Here is a 13,303-nt window from a genome sequence, read left to right on the forward strand (position 1 = left end):
AAATACGTATTTGGGACACTTAAAACATTTAAAATAGAACGTAGAACCTCTTTTGACACTTTTCCATTAGTCCCAAACAGCAAGGTACCACACTAAACCACGTGGCCCGGCACAACACCATCCGGCCTCTGTTGCTATTCCATTACAACAGGCGTGTGGCAGAATAGGTAGCTTTGAATACGTTTTCTTTTCCCTCCTTAATAAAAAAATTAATTGCCATTTAAGAATTTGAGAAGAGTGCAAATACAAATTTAAATGGCAGTAAGAGTAACCTGAACAAAGAGCCCAATTTTTTAAAAAGTTCATGACTGAGCAGTGAGCACACACTCAGCAGGACATTTTAGAGTACTCGGCTTCCACTTAAAAGTATGTCAACAGGAAATGCTTTAGTAAGTGACGCAGGGGAGCTCTGCAACTATTCAACTAATTTCCACTTAAAATAAACAGTGCTTTGACTACAGGGTGTATGTCAGATAAATTTGGGTCAGCATTCAGAACAAATTTCTTTGGGGGGGGGAACATTGCTTAGGCTTGCTTGGGCTGATAGTATGAACGATAAGACAACAATTGACGAAAAAGCACAATCGCAAAATACAATAGTTCCTGGTGGGATTCTCTTTCACTTTACCATCTAATGTGTTTTTGCGTCCATCAGCTCCAATCACCACATCAAAGTCAAAGTCGGAGATGGAGTGGCTTGAGGGCTCGATATCTGCTCTCCAACTAGGACCTAAGGAGGGGCATAGCAAACCAACTTGATTATCTTCTGTTACACATGCGGGGGGAAAAATAATTTACATAATAATACACATAAGATGACACAGGCAGTTAGATGTGATGTGTTCAACAGTTCAGTTTAAAACAGGGTGAAGGAGCAGATTGATTATGGCAACTTTAATGAGGCACTGTTTAAGTGACAAACTTCTGATTTGATTGAGGAACAATTGAAAAGACTGAACGGTGAGATGTGGAAAAGATACTTACTGTCATCAGTCTGTTCTTTTGGCGGCGCTACAAGTTTGATGAATTCCACATTGACATGGACCTCTACCCCAAGAATAAGACAAATTTTCAGCAACATCAACTGAAGCTGACGGATACCTGGAAGAGATAAGCACCGAGTTACAGCTGTAATGCATGTAAAACAACAATAACAATAAATAGATGATGGACAGATTGGCATGATAACACGAATTTCCATTCACAAAAAAAAAAAAAAAGGTCAGCCGGTTTAAACAGCTCCACTAATTTTCAGTTTTTTCCTCCATTCGCCCCTGTATGAAAAATTCTAGGTTATTCTGCTCTCCAAGCACCAACCCCTCCCAACCTGAGAAAACGAGCTGTTGGCACGTTTTGACGTCATTGCGTGCGGCCTCTGCGGCCTAAACGCACGCCCACTCTCTTTGAGACCTCCCACCATGGGATAATGACAAAAGTAAGCCTTTATCATTAAACATTCTGTCCAAATGAATTCAAAGTAATCAATTATTCTTCACATTTGTATTGCCAAAGTGCAATGAAATGACAATTGGCTGTCTAAAAATGTATTGACTGACACTGGTGTAAAACATTTGCGCTGATGAATTTGAATGGTGTAGTGGATAGTGTGCTCGCCCCATAAGCAATAGAACGCGGGTTCGTGACCCGCTGTGGTGCTTTTTTTTTCTCCTCCTTTCCTCTAACCTTCTGCTCTCCTCCTTTCAAATATTTATTCAAGAATTGATGGCTTGCGTGACCAAACGCAGAGATCTAGCAGCCCGTGAAATTTAGAGTCCATTTTAAAAATCAGCTTAAAACCTATCTGAGGGGCGCGGCAGCCACAGAGGGAGAAGCAGGGTTTTACTGAACCGAGCGTTTGACTTCCGGGTAAGAAAAATAGCCACCGAAGATTACTCATATTTCATAAGAAATTACATTGCGATCATGTCAAAGGTAAGATTTCATCATTGTATGTCTATATTTAACTGTGGTGCTTAAAATACCATGATGTAGTCCTGTTAATAAAAATGTTTGAGTTATTTAAATGTATTTGATTTATTTGCACCTTAACATTTTAAAATAATTATTTTAATAAATTTTGTTTCATCCAAAAGAAATTTGCATAATTATAGTGTTTCAAAGAATTTTGTCTTAATATCTTTTATATTTAAACATTTTCTTGTTTTGTACCAAAAAAATAATGTCCCAGTTGTGATTTCAATTATTACCAAAATAATCGTAATTAAATAGAGCAGCCCTACTTCCAGCCTTTTTTTGTTGTGCACTTTGCTAACATATCTTGAATTGTTTTCAGCGTTTTTGGCTGTAACATTGTTTGACACATTTTTCGTCAGTTGCATGCGCCTTTACTGGCATCCTCCCTTATCGTGCTGGACAGTTTGCACTATTTGCTGTCTTTTGGTTGTGTGTTTTTTTGTTTGTTTTTTTGAGCAGAGAATATCAGCTCTGTTTGACTATTGCTGCTTGCCCACAATGCTATGGCTGCAAGGAGCATCACCCTGATGCGGAGACAGCTGACGTCCATTCGGCAAAGAATGCATCTTGAAGAAGAGAGGGATGAGAGCCGGCGCCAAAATGAAGTAAGCAATTCAACGCTGCTAAATATAGGTGCGTGATTGGAAAAACATCTCTGTAAAGACAGCTCTGTTTTTTTGGGTCACAAAGTGTCACACACAGTATCTGCATGGTTGATCTGAGTCACATAGCATGTGTCTCTTATAAACAGTATAAAGTTGCTGGTCACAGATTTAAAGAAGTAAAACGACACAGTTAGCTTTGCAGAAAGACATGTTGGTAAATGGCCATGTGAAACAGGGATCAGGGTACCAAACATCACTCTAAAGTTCTTTTAACGTGGCTGGAAAAATTTACGCATCACAAAAATATTTTCGAATGCTAAAAATAACTTAATAAATTCTTCACGGAAAAAGTAAAGCGAATTAAATAATGTGTGGTAAATGAATTAAATGTAGACTCCCTTGTCTGCCAGGTCACTAAAAAACGAGATATTTTAGGGAATTTATTCAACAACAGTTTGTTCTTCAAATTTACTCACTGATATGATCGATGGAGCCAGCACAGAATTTGCCGTAGAACTTCTTGGCCCCTAGGCCTCTGAGGTCTTCAATGGTGAAGGGCCACAGATGAAGGACATTGTTCCTGGAGAAAGTGTCCCTCTTCTCAATCACCACCACCTTACAACCCAGCAGGGCCAGCTCGATGGCTGTCCGCAGACCACAAGGTCCACCACCAATGATCAGACACTAAACAGGGTTAGAGAGGAGAACAAGAACTACTAGAGGGGAGGACAAGTGCTTGTGATAGCATTTGTGTATATACTAGCACTGTGGAATTACTTGGAAATGCAAACAAATACCTATACGTTTAAACAAAAGTATATGAAAAGTTTGTTTGTTGGGTCTGATAACAAAAACCCTAACCGGTAAATAAAAGATCACTAAGATGCCAACAATTGGAAAAAAACCACATTAAATTACAGTTACTGTAAAAAAAAAAAATTGTTATGGTGCAAATAGTAACTAAATCAATATATTTTGTGCATCTTTAAGAAAAACGCCAAGATCAGTGTAAACTGGATCCCCTAATGCTAAAAAGTATTTTGTCTCATGCGGCTTTGTTTTGATTTAAGTTTGTATACATTGCCAAAAGCTCTTTCTAAAACATCACTTTCCCACAGTCATAAACCGATAGGGGTGAACAGCACTGTGCAAAAAATATATTTTTATTGTTAGAATATATATATATATATATATATATATATATATATATATATATATATATATATATATATATATATATATATTTTTTTTTTTTTTTTTTTTTTTTTAAACTTCATCTTCCCCAATTATGCCGCTTTTCCACCTGACCGGTTCCACTCCAAAGGGCATTTTTTGTTCGCGTTTCTATGTGACTTTTTCGGGGCCGGGCGGTTACAACGGAACCACTTTTTAGAACCATCTCTGAGGTGGTTCTGCAGCACCGGTCGTCTGAGGCGAAGCGGGGCCATGTCGTCTCTGTCATCTGATTGCGAGGCAAGAGGAGCCCGCCGGTTTTGGCCAATGTCATAAAAATACAGTAGCCTGTATACAATACATATAATAATGTTTTACAACAACGCTGAACTATGTTTACAATTTAAAAGGTAAGGTGGATGGATTTGTAATGATTGTGGTTTATAAAAAATCGTGAGTGCACACCGCTTGCCTGGTCGTGTGTTCCCATTCAATTGAATGAGAGCTCTAGCCGCAGTCAAATGAATGAGGCTGAGCTCTCCATTCAGAAATAGCGCAGGCGGCGAGCTTTGCGAGCGGGTCGTAAAATCAAGATCAAGCGGGTCGCAAAATCAAGATCGCAATATTTCATCCATGCTGGTCCATATGAAATTGTAAATATGGTTCAATGTTGGCGTGACTTGCCACTCGTGAAATGTTATGGCAGAGCCACACACTGCGGGTGTGCAAACTTTGAAAAAAAAAATTATCCCCCGTCCTGCCGCGCGCCTGTTGTAATGAAAATGCAATAGAGGCCATGTAATGTCGTTCCGTACGGTGTGGTGTGGTTTGGTAGTGTGCCGTGCTAATTGAAAAGCAGCATTAGATTCTAAATACAGAAGGAACTGGGCCAAACAGCTACAAGAAAAAAATAAAAAGATCTTAAAGTACTTTGTTTCCACTGAAAAACCTGTCTGGGACAATAATTCAGCTGTTGCTTTTGGCTAACAACTCTACTATCTCCCCTCCGAGGCCTGTTTCCTCTCCAGACATCTTATCTTTAGTAATGCTATGAAGTCATTGAAGTACCATGTTAAAATGGCATAGCTTTGCTGACATAAGGGTGTGTGCCCTGGAGTTATCCTAACACACATGACCTTAAGTATTTCGTTGAGACAAACAGTTTAATGGTGGCTGCTTAGTCTCCCCCTAAATGTTAATCTTTCAGTGTACTAGAAAGACCCTTTTTGGACCAATTCAATGCCGCATTTGAGGAAGGTGGGAATTCTAATTTATCCTATTTGGATTGTCTCAGTTCCGACATCAAAGCATTTGAGGCGAATATAAATAACAAAGTTGGTTGATTCCGATAAATTGTTTGTTGTTCTGGCTAACGCAGTCAGTCTAAATCACGTTGTGTAATGTAAAGTTCCTTTTTTGAATAACAAAATTAATGTTATTAGAAATAAAGAGACAAATATATTTATAATCATGCAAATGTTTTTGCCATTTATGGTCTATGGGGGACGCCATTGTCAAGTGCCGTCAGATTGAAGCCAGTTGGTGAGGTCAGGGTTCTTTCTTTCTTTCTTTCTTTTTTTTCTCTCGAAAAGGGGGGTTCCGGTGCCTACTTAATAGGATAAGGTCAGAAAAGTCCAACTTCCCGCCTTCTTCAAATGCAGCATAAGTATTGACACGCTTTTAACCTGTATGTGATCGACATGTGCTTCTAAGCTGCAAATATTTTCAATTATACATTAGAAAAGATCGCACAGAATAGAATGCGGTGTTACTCTTCGACAACATAGACCAGCCAAGCCATGCAGTTTGATGACTCAATTAAATTATGTTTTTGCTCCTCCAATTAAAGATGTTCTTTATAATTACCAGAAACCAGGTGAAGGCCAACGTTCAGACATTGAATGAGAATGAGCCTGCAGGCACTGACGGCATCAGCCACCGATTCTGGAGCAGTTTGATAAACGGCATGAGATTTCACTGCTTTTTTAAAACTTAAGGTTAAAAATGTGTGTAAATGCCCAGTCATCTCGGTTATGGTAATCCACAGATGTTGAATCGAGGCAATAATGTATTTTCAACAATACAATACGAATACAGTCAAAACAGACTTTTAAAAATTTAATATTGGCTATAGTAAAAAAACAAAACGTATATCATATTACATTATGCATGTGTGCCAAATGTGGCTAAATGTTGTATATACTGAGAATGTTCGTTTTGAGATCAATTCTAGGTCTCTTACCCTAGTTCCTTGACAAGCTTTATTCTGGCTGTACACCTTTTGCTGTGCCCTCTTGTCCAATTTGGTCCACAAAGCTTTGACCTTCCAGGAGTTGACTGCTTCTTTCAGTGAACTGTAGAAGTTGGTGTAGTCCAGTGGATCCAGCTCCAGCTGCCTGCAGAGGATACTAAAGGCCTGCAGAGTCCCTTTACATGTAGCCATCTGGACAAAGTTCTCAAAGAGCTGGATGGCCTTAGCTGTACGCTCATCCTCGGTCTCACCCATCCTATCTGATTGTCATCAATGGCTCCCTTCTCCTTGCACACAGAGAACTCTGTCCTAGAATGTTCCCATGTATATCTGGTTCTGGAAAATAAATAATAAAATATTTAATATTCACTGATGGACAGAATAAATATATATATATATATATATATATATATATATATATATATATATATATATATATATATATATATATATATATATATATATAAATTACACCTTGAATACTATTGTTGTTATAGCTGAAGCCTGAAGCCCATTTTGCCCCTCTGCTAAACAAAGTATTTCTATTCTTAGCTTTAGGACAATCAGAACAAACTGAGCAGTGAGTAATAAGGGAGCTGAATAGCAGTTTTTGTGAATGAGAGGAGCATAATTCGCATAGTTCATAACTATCATTTTACAGAGTAAAAATGTACATTCCATCAGAGGTTTGCCATGATAAAATAATCAAAATTACTGAGGCAATGCCAAAATAACTGGTGTGAAGTTATTAACTGCAGCGCTGTACGAAAAAAATGTACAGTGTTCATTCAGCCAACTTTAGCACTACATTTTTCACTCTCTGGGTGTTGGTGTCATTTACTGTGCTGCGTTCTGCAGAAGGAGCACAATCCATGCCAGGAACATGCCAGTGGGGTTATTAAACTAATCCTGAAAGCGTCAGATTACAACTGGAGACATGTAAACTAATGAAGAAGAGGAAGTCTCTGATCAAACCTCTCTTTGGCTACCCATTCCAACCCCATCTTTACATGGGTTGGTTGGTTGGCCTACTTTCATTCAACTTAGTAGTCATGGAGAATAGTTCGGGGAAGTATATCAATTTAAAGACCTCGCCCCCACATTAGGTTTAGGGACCAAAGCCAAGATGTTGCTGAGTTAAACAAATAAGTAAAGTGAGTAGCGACACTGATGACAAGATAACCTCTTTTGAGAAAGCAAGAACCAGTATATCCATAGTGAGCATGTTCTTACAAGCAACTTTTATCATGTAGCATGGGACACAAAGATAATGCATACCAAACCTAGATTGCTTGGGTGATAGCAATACATACGCTTCTGATTATAAAATAGTGGGATACAAAATAGTTAGGAGTGCAGAAAGTCCACCATGATTGTGGATTGTACTAAATGTGTTGCTGAACTCACCAATCAATCGATCAACCGATCAATTAAGAATAAAAGTTTTCTATTTAATTTAATTTAAAAACAACATACATATGGATACATAACTTTCACAAAGATTGGAGAGATTTTCAGCAGCAACTAAAAAGTCCAAATAAAACATTTACATAAGACTAGAAATTTTGAGACCTGTAACAGTAGCAACACTAGTAAAAAACTATGGACCTGAATGCACCATCTAATGGACCATTTGGCCTTTCAAATTGAAATGGGGAAAAAGTTAGCGGGTAAAGGAAGAGAAAGGTTACATTCCAAAGGCAATAACTCCTTGTAAGTGGCACTGAAAATAGCCTTCAGACTTCTATGTGCTGCCTTGCTAAACATTTGTCATGTTTGCTTTGAACATATGCCCCTTGCATTGCATGCATGTACACTTAAAGCCAACAACAAACCAGAACCTTTCAAACTTTATTAATTGGATTATTTTTTTCTACAACGCATATTTGCTTTGTTCCGCTGTTCCACTGAATATCTGATAGGATAATGATGTTGTGTGTGTGACTGGATACGTTCAGCTCAACAATCAGGGAATAAATATGGAGCACAAAATCACACATGCAAGCTGAGCTTTGGTTAGTAAGCAGAATCTTCATGCTTCCTCAGCTATTCACTTTATGGTTAAAAGTTTATCACACACGACCTAGCCTAAATGTTTTTATTATTATTACATCAAGATAAAGTTGCATTTATTTATTACAACTTTAAAGCTGCATTAAGCAAGTTTACATGTTAAAATTACTGATTTTTACACATCTATATGCAGAAGCAATGCCCTGATGTGTAGAACAAATCCTAACGTGTTTACAACAACTGCGTCGATAAGCCTATAAACCTCTTCTAAATAGAGGCATTCGGGGCGAAAACGCTAAGAATGTGACGTCATGCGCTCCCATCTCCGGGTAGAGTTTACAATTATTATTTTTTCACTTCCGCACTGTTTTAATTTAATTTATGCGTGATTTGAATGTAGTGCTGGAATGCTCGATTTTTTTTTTTTTAAATAAATAAAAATTCATTTTCTGCGCCATAATGTATAGAAGAAGTGTCACCCTGAGACACTTGGAATAAACAACACGACTGCAAGTGCAAGCTTTTACATCGATGAGAATGGAATCTGCCGGGAGTAAGAAAAGGACACGTTCGAGCACATCTGGAACTCCGGCACGGACCCCCCCAAAAAAGAAGAAAGGAGAAGTTTTATCCAGCGCGACAAAACAAGCAAAATTATAATCCAATAGGCGCAGACAGAGGACTCGTGTAAACATCGGAGCAGTGACAGTGACAATTGGCCTTCTTTCTACTGAGAAGGTAGGATATGATAACAACTATACGTCAATGTAAGTTGTAACAATAATAATGATAAATGAAGGTGGAAATCAAAAGCTTCAATATTGCTTATGAGCGTTGAAAATGTGATCTAGAGAACATGATCCGTGTATGGCTGATACATAAGTGTGCCTGTGTTGCACATCCTGTTTTCTGCATTCTGGTGTCAAGAGTGTTTAGTGTACACATCGCACATCTCCCAGGGGAGAAGGGACGCATAGCTACGTGTTGTTGTTAGCTCATGTGCTAATTCGACTCGCGGGTTAATTTCTTGTTTAACAAATTAATTCGAGCTTTATTGTGTATTTGAACTACAGTATCATGGCCTAAAATATTACTAGAAATTATTTGCAAGCAACTGCACTATATCACGGTATAAAATTAGATTATCTGTGCAAGCAGTTTATTCAGAATTGCTCTATCATTGTCTTATTATCTTTCTATCATTTTATCAGTTGAAATCATGTTTGCTAGTCTGTAAATAGTGGCCTCTTGCCAGAGGAGTTTGCTCGCTCGTTCTCGTACAGGCCTGCGCGGCTCTTCAGTCCAGAGGTGGCAGTCGTGTGTAAAAAGGCAGCTTTAAGGATCTACTGTATTAAAATGTTCAATGCTAAAAGCAAGCATAAGCGAGCTGATAAAAAGTCATAGGAAAGTCAGGGATGTCTAGGTTTCGCCGACATATAGGATTTTTCTGCACCTCATTGAACATTCTGCACTGCGCGGGGCTCTTGCAGTCGTCTTTAGAGGACAGCCACTACTCGGGAGACTAGCAACTTCGTCTTTCATACTAAATATACTTTCTATTTGATGATTTTGCATTAATTTCAAGATTTTAATCAAGTAAATATCTGTTACTAGCTTTAGAGAAAAAGTAGAAAAATGTGATTATCACGATTAATTACAGAAAATTGTGCGATTAATTTGTTAATACATTTTAATCGATTGACAGCACTACTAAATTGTAAATTATTTTACTATATTGGGAGAAAACAAAGCTGACATTAGGCAATTATGTGCTTCCTGGTTGCTGAATCTAAAGATAAACTACTTATAGCCATAGTGCTCAGACGTATCAGGCAAAACTGACTATCTATGAGCCACATCTGAATGGGCCACCATGGTGGAGGATGACACACCCGTGACTAACTTGTAGATAAAAGGCTATAACAAAATGCACGCCCTTCGTCAGCACAGTGGAGTGGGTGATTCATGTTGAATTTCTGATAATGTGTGTTGTGCCTTGTTCCAGAGGGAACACATCATATGGATGTGGCGTTAATCCATACTTAAATATTTAGCAAATTATTCTCTACATGAACATAGCTAACTAAACGTTTCACAAATAACTCAAATGAAATGAAATATGGAGCTATTCAGTTTCAGAATACTTCCAATTACTTGCTTCCTACTGTACAAGTAACGAGCTACAGTACAAAAATGTTAGCTGTGGAGTTCAATAAATAAGTTTATGAAAATAAACTAAATATTTGCTTTCATAAATATCTTCATGAATTTAACTTGTACAGTGTATCACTGAGAAAATCTCACATAGGCACTTACACTGTTAAATGAACATTTAAAAATGCAGGTAATAATTACTGTCACAATTTTTGTGTTGGTCATATACCGATACTGGTATCGGCATAGGCCTCGATACTGCATTAAAACAGTGGTATCGGTATTGGTGAGTACTAACAAGTAACATGCCGATACCATTAATTCTGTTGCTAATATAGGACTTTGGATGCAGCATCTTGTGTCTTGCTCATGCACAACATTCACTGATGTGTGACATGTTCACCGCATGCCGAGCTAAGCTATCCTACTGGCCCTTGAATGCTCTGAACCAATGGTAAGACAGCTTTTTCAAGTTAAGAAAAAAAAATGGTATCGGCATGGTCTCGGCATCGGCCGATACTGCAAAGCTGGGTATCAGAATCGGTATCGGAGGCCCAAAAACGTATCATAACAACACTAATTAATTTGTTTTAGTATTTACTGACAATTTCAGTATGGTCTGACTGCTTTCTCTCTGAGTTTACAATAAATTCATTACTCTTATGTTTTGGATTCTTCATAAAACTGATTTGAAATTAGATTAGGTGTAGTTGGATCAGTTTCGCCAATAACAGCTAGAATTTTACTGATTGGAAAGGAAATCGGTGGCATCTAAACATCATCTCTCCTACGTGCTAAATGGCACCAGATTTAACACAATCTTGTGCTTATATTACAAAACATTCTCCGGTATAATTTGACACACAGTCAGCCCATATGCTTGCTAAAATAAAATATGAGGCAGAGGTTTTGCAGCCTGATGCTGCTTCAAGCACCTTTGGTCAGATACCCGCTTACCCTCCCTAGTCTTCTTTGTTTGACATCATCACTAAATTAATAGTCTTTAAGACTCGGAGTGATAAAAAGGTATTGAAATAAATTATAAAAGGTATGAAAATAAATGGATACCGACCTGACCGCCCTTGTTTAATATCAATTTCAGTGACATTTAGCAAACCGTCCTTGAATTTACAATTATATTTTGCAGAGTATAAATTCGGTGAAAATGTCTTCCTTCAAATCAAGCCCTCAACCGTGCTACCAAAAAATATGTATCTGATAATTCATTGTAATTAGTGATGCACGATAATATCGGTGACCAATTTGACGTCAAACAGATAAACCAGATAAGAAAGAAATCCGCCGATAATAATAGACATGCCGCGTTGGTCCATCTGTTGTGGCTCAAAGTTGTGTCCTTGTTTTGAAAACGTATCAAGTAAAAAGTACAGTTACTCATGTTAAAATGTAACAGATAAAAGTAAAAAGTAGTCTAAAATATAAATACTCAAAAAAAGTACAAAGTACTGAAAAAAACTACTCAAGTAAAGTAACGAAGTATTTGTACTTCCCATCTCTGGTAGTGATGTAATATTGCTCTTTCATGATTGTTTGAAATTAATAATCAAAGGTTAATATTAATACTACCCATGTTTCATTTTTTCAGGTGCCAAGTGACAGTCCATCCGCAAAGCATTTACAGCACTTCACTTTTTCCACTTGTTACAGCCTTATTCCAGTGACTAAATATGTTTCCTTGTGTTTTTCTTCTACACAACACCCCATATCGACCACATGGATTTTTTTTTCCCCCGAAAAAAAGCAAAATGGGCAATCTATATTATTCACAGCCTTTGCTCAACACTTTGTTGATTGACCTTAAACAACAATTACAGCCCTTTGTAATACAATACCACAAGCACAACCTATCCTTGGGCAATTCCGCTAATTTGTCTTTCCAGCACATCTCTAGCTCCATCAGATCAAATGGGGAGCGTCAGTACACACGACAGGCATTTATAAATTGCTCTTGAGATGATAAATCGGATTCAAGTCCGGGTGCTGGCTGGGCCACTCAAAGACATTCAGATGGTGCTTTGATATCTTGGCTGTGTGCTGTAGGCCGTAGTCCTGCTGAAAGATGAACTATTTATTACCTCAGGCTGAGGTCAAGAGTGCTCCGGAGCAGATTTTCATCCAGGATGTCATCTTTTCCTCAATTTTGACCAGTCTTCCAGCTCGTGACACTGACAAACACCCCCACAGCATGATGCTACCACCACCATGCTTCAGTGTATGAATGATTTCAGCCAGGTGATGAGCACTGGCAGAGCCTGGTTTCCTCCAAATATCTGGTATTCATGCCAACAGCTCAATCTTTGCCTGAGCCGAACAGAGAATTTTCTCTCACATGGTCTAAATGTTCTTGCCTTTGGTCAAACTCCAGGTTACCTGCCATGCATGTACAGTACAATTTTACTAAGAAGTGGCTTCTGTCTAGCTACTCGATCATTATCTTTGGAGGATTACAGGAGAAATGCTTGTCCTTCTGGGAGGGTATCTGCTTTCGAAACAGAGAAACACTGGTGGTGGACTTAAATCAATTTTAGAACAAGGCTCTATAGAACAATTTAGTCAAATCCATTAGTCAAATATTTACATTGGTTGGCAAGACGGGTAGCAGTGTGTAGGCACTAAAACTCATGATGTTGTATTTATCTTAGTGCTTTCAAAGTTAAAGTGTTAACCAATTAATCACAAAAAAATTATCGTATTAACGCAGATTAATAGTAATAATTTTGACCACAGATTATCCTTTATTTTGACAGCGAATGGTTACATAAAAGGTAGCACAGGTTGTGTTTGAGCAATAACCATAACTACATGCATTAAAGTAAAGCATTTAATAAATGTTTGTGTAAGACATTCAGAATATTTGTTCATGTCAAACTATCTGGGTCTTTTTTTCCCCCATTTTAAATTATGCAAGCAATTAACTGATTAGAAAAAGAGGAAGATGAGAACGCAGTGGATCAAAAAATGTTGACGACGTCCTCATAACATTAAATATCGAAAGAATTAACACGTAACAGTTGCTCTTTAAATCTAGCAGGCAAAAATGTCGATAAAAAGCCCTTTTTAATTAAGTGATTAATCAAAATTCTAAAATGGGATTATCTGATTTAAAAAAAAT

The 13,303-nt window shown here is 37.8% G+C and overlaps 1 protein-coding gene across 5 annotated transcripts in view; it reads right to left on the reverse strand.

The window, feature by feature from the left end:
- Positions 1–13,303, reverse strand: part of LOC147176045 (F-actin-monooxygenase mical2b-like) — a 51,445-nt gene that overhangs the window by 31,153 nt on the left and 6,989 nt on the right. For all 5 annotated transcript variants that reach the window (XM_086073318.1, XM_086073317.1, XM_086073316.1 and 2 more), the window contains exons 2-5: positions 5,995–6,339; positions 3,056–3,263; positions 985–1,101; positions 629–730 (exon numbers count right to left, since the gene is read on the reverse strand). In XM_086073318.1, coding sequence (XP_085929444.1) covers positions 629–730; positions 985–1,101; positions 3,056–3,263; positions 5,995–6,258 — 691 coding nt within the window. In that variant the 5' untranslated portion in view covers positions 6,259–6,339. The remainder of the gene's footprint in view (positions 1–628; positions 731–984; positions 1,102–3,055; positions 3,264–5,994; positions 6,340–13,303) is intronic.

Source organism: Leptonotus elevatus, chromosome 4 (assembly GCF_054856555.1).
Source record: "Leptonotus elevatus isolate MCC_2025b chromosome 4, RoL_Lele_1.0, whole genome shotgun sequence".
NCBI lineage: Eukaryota > Metazoa > Chordata > Actinopteri > Syngnathiformes > Syngnathidae > Leptonotus > Leptonotus elevatus.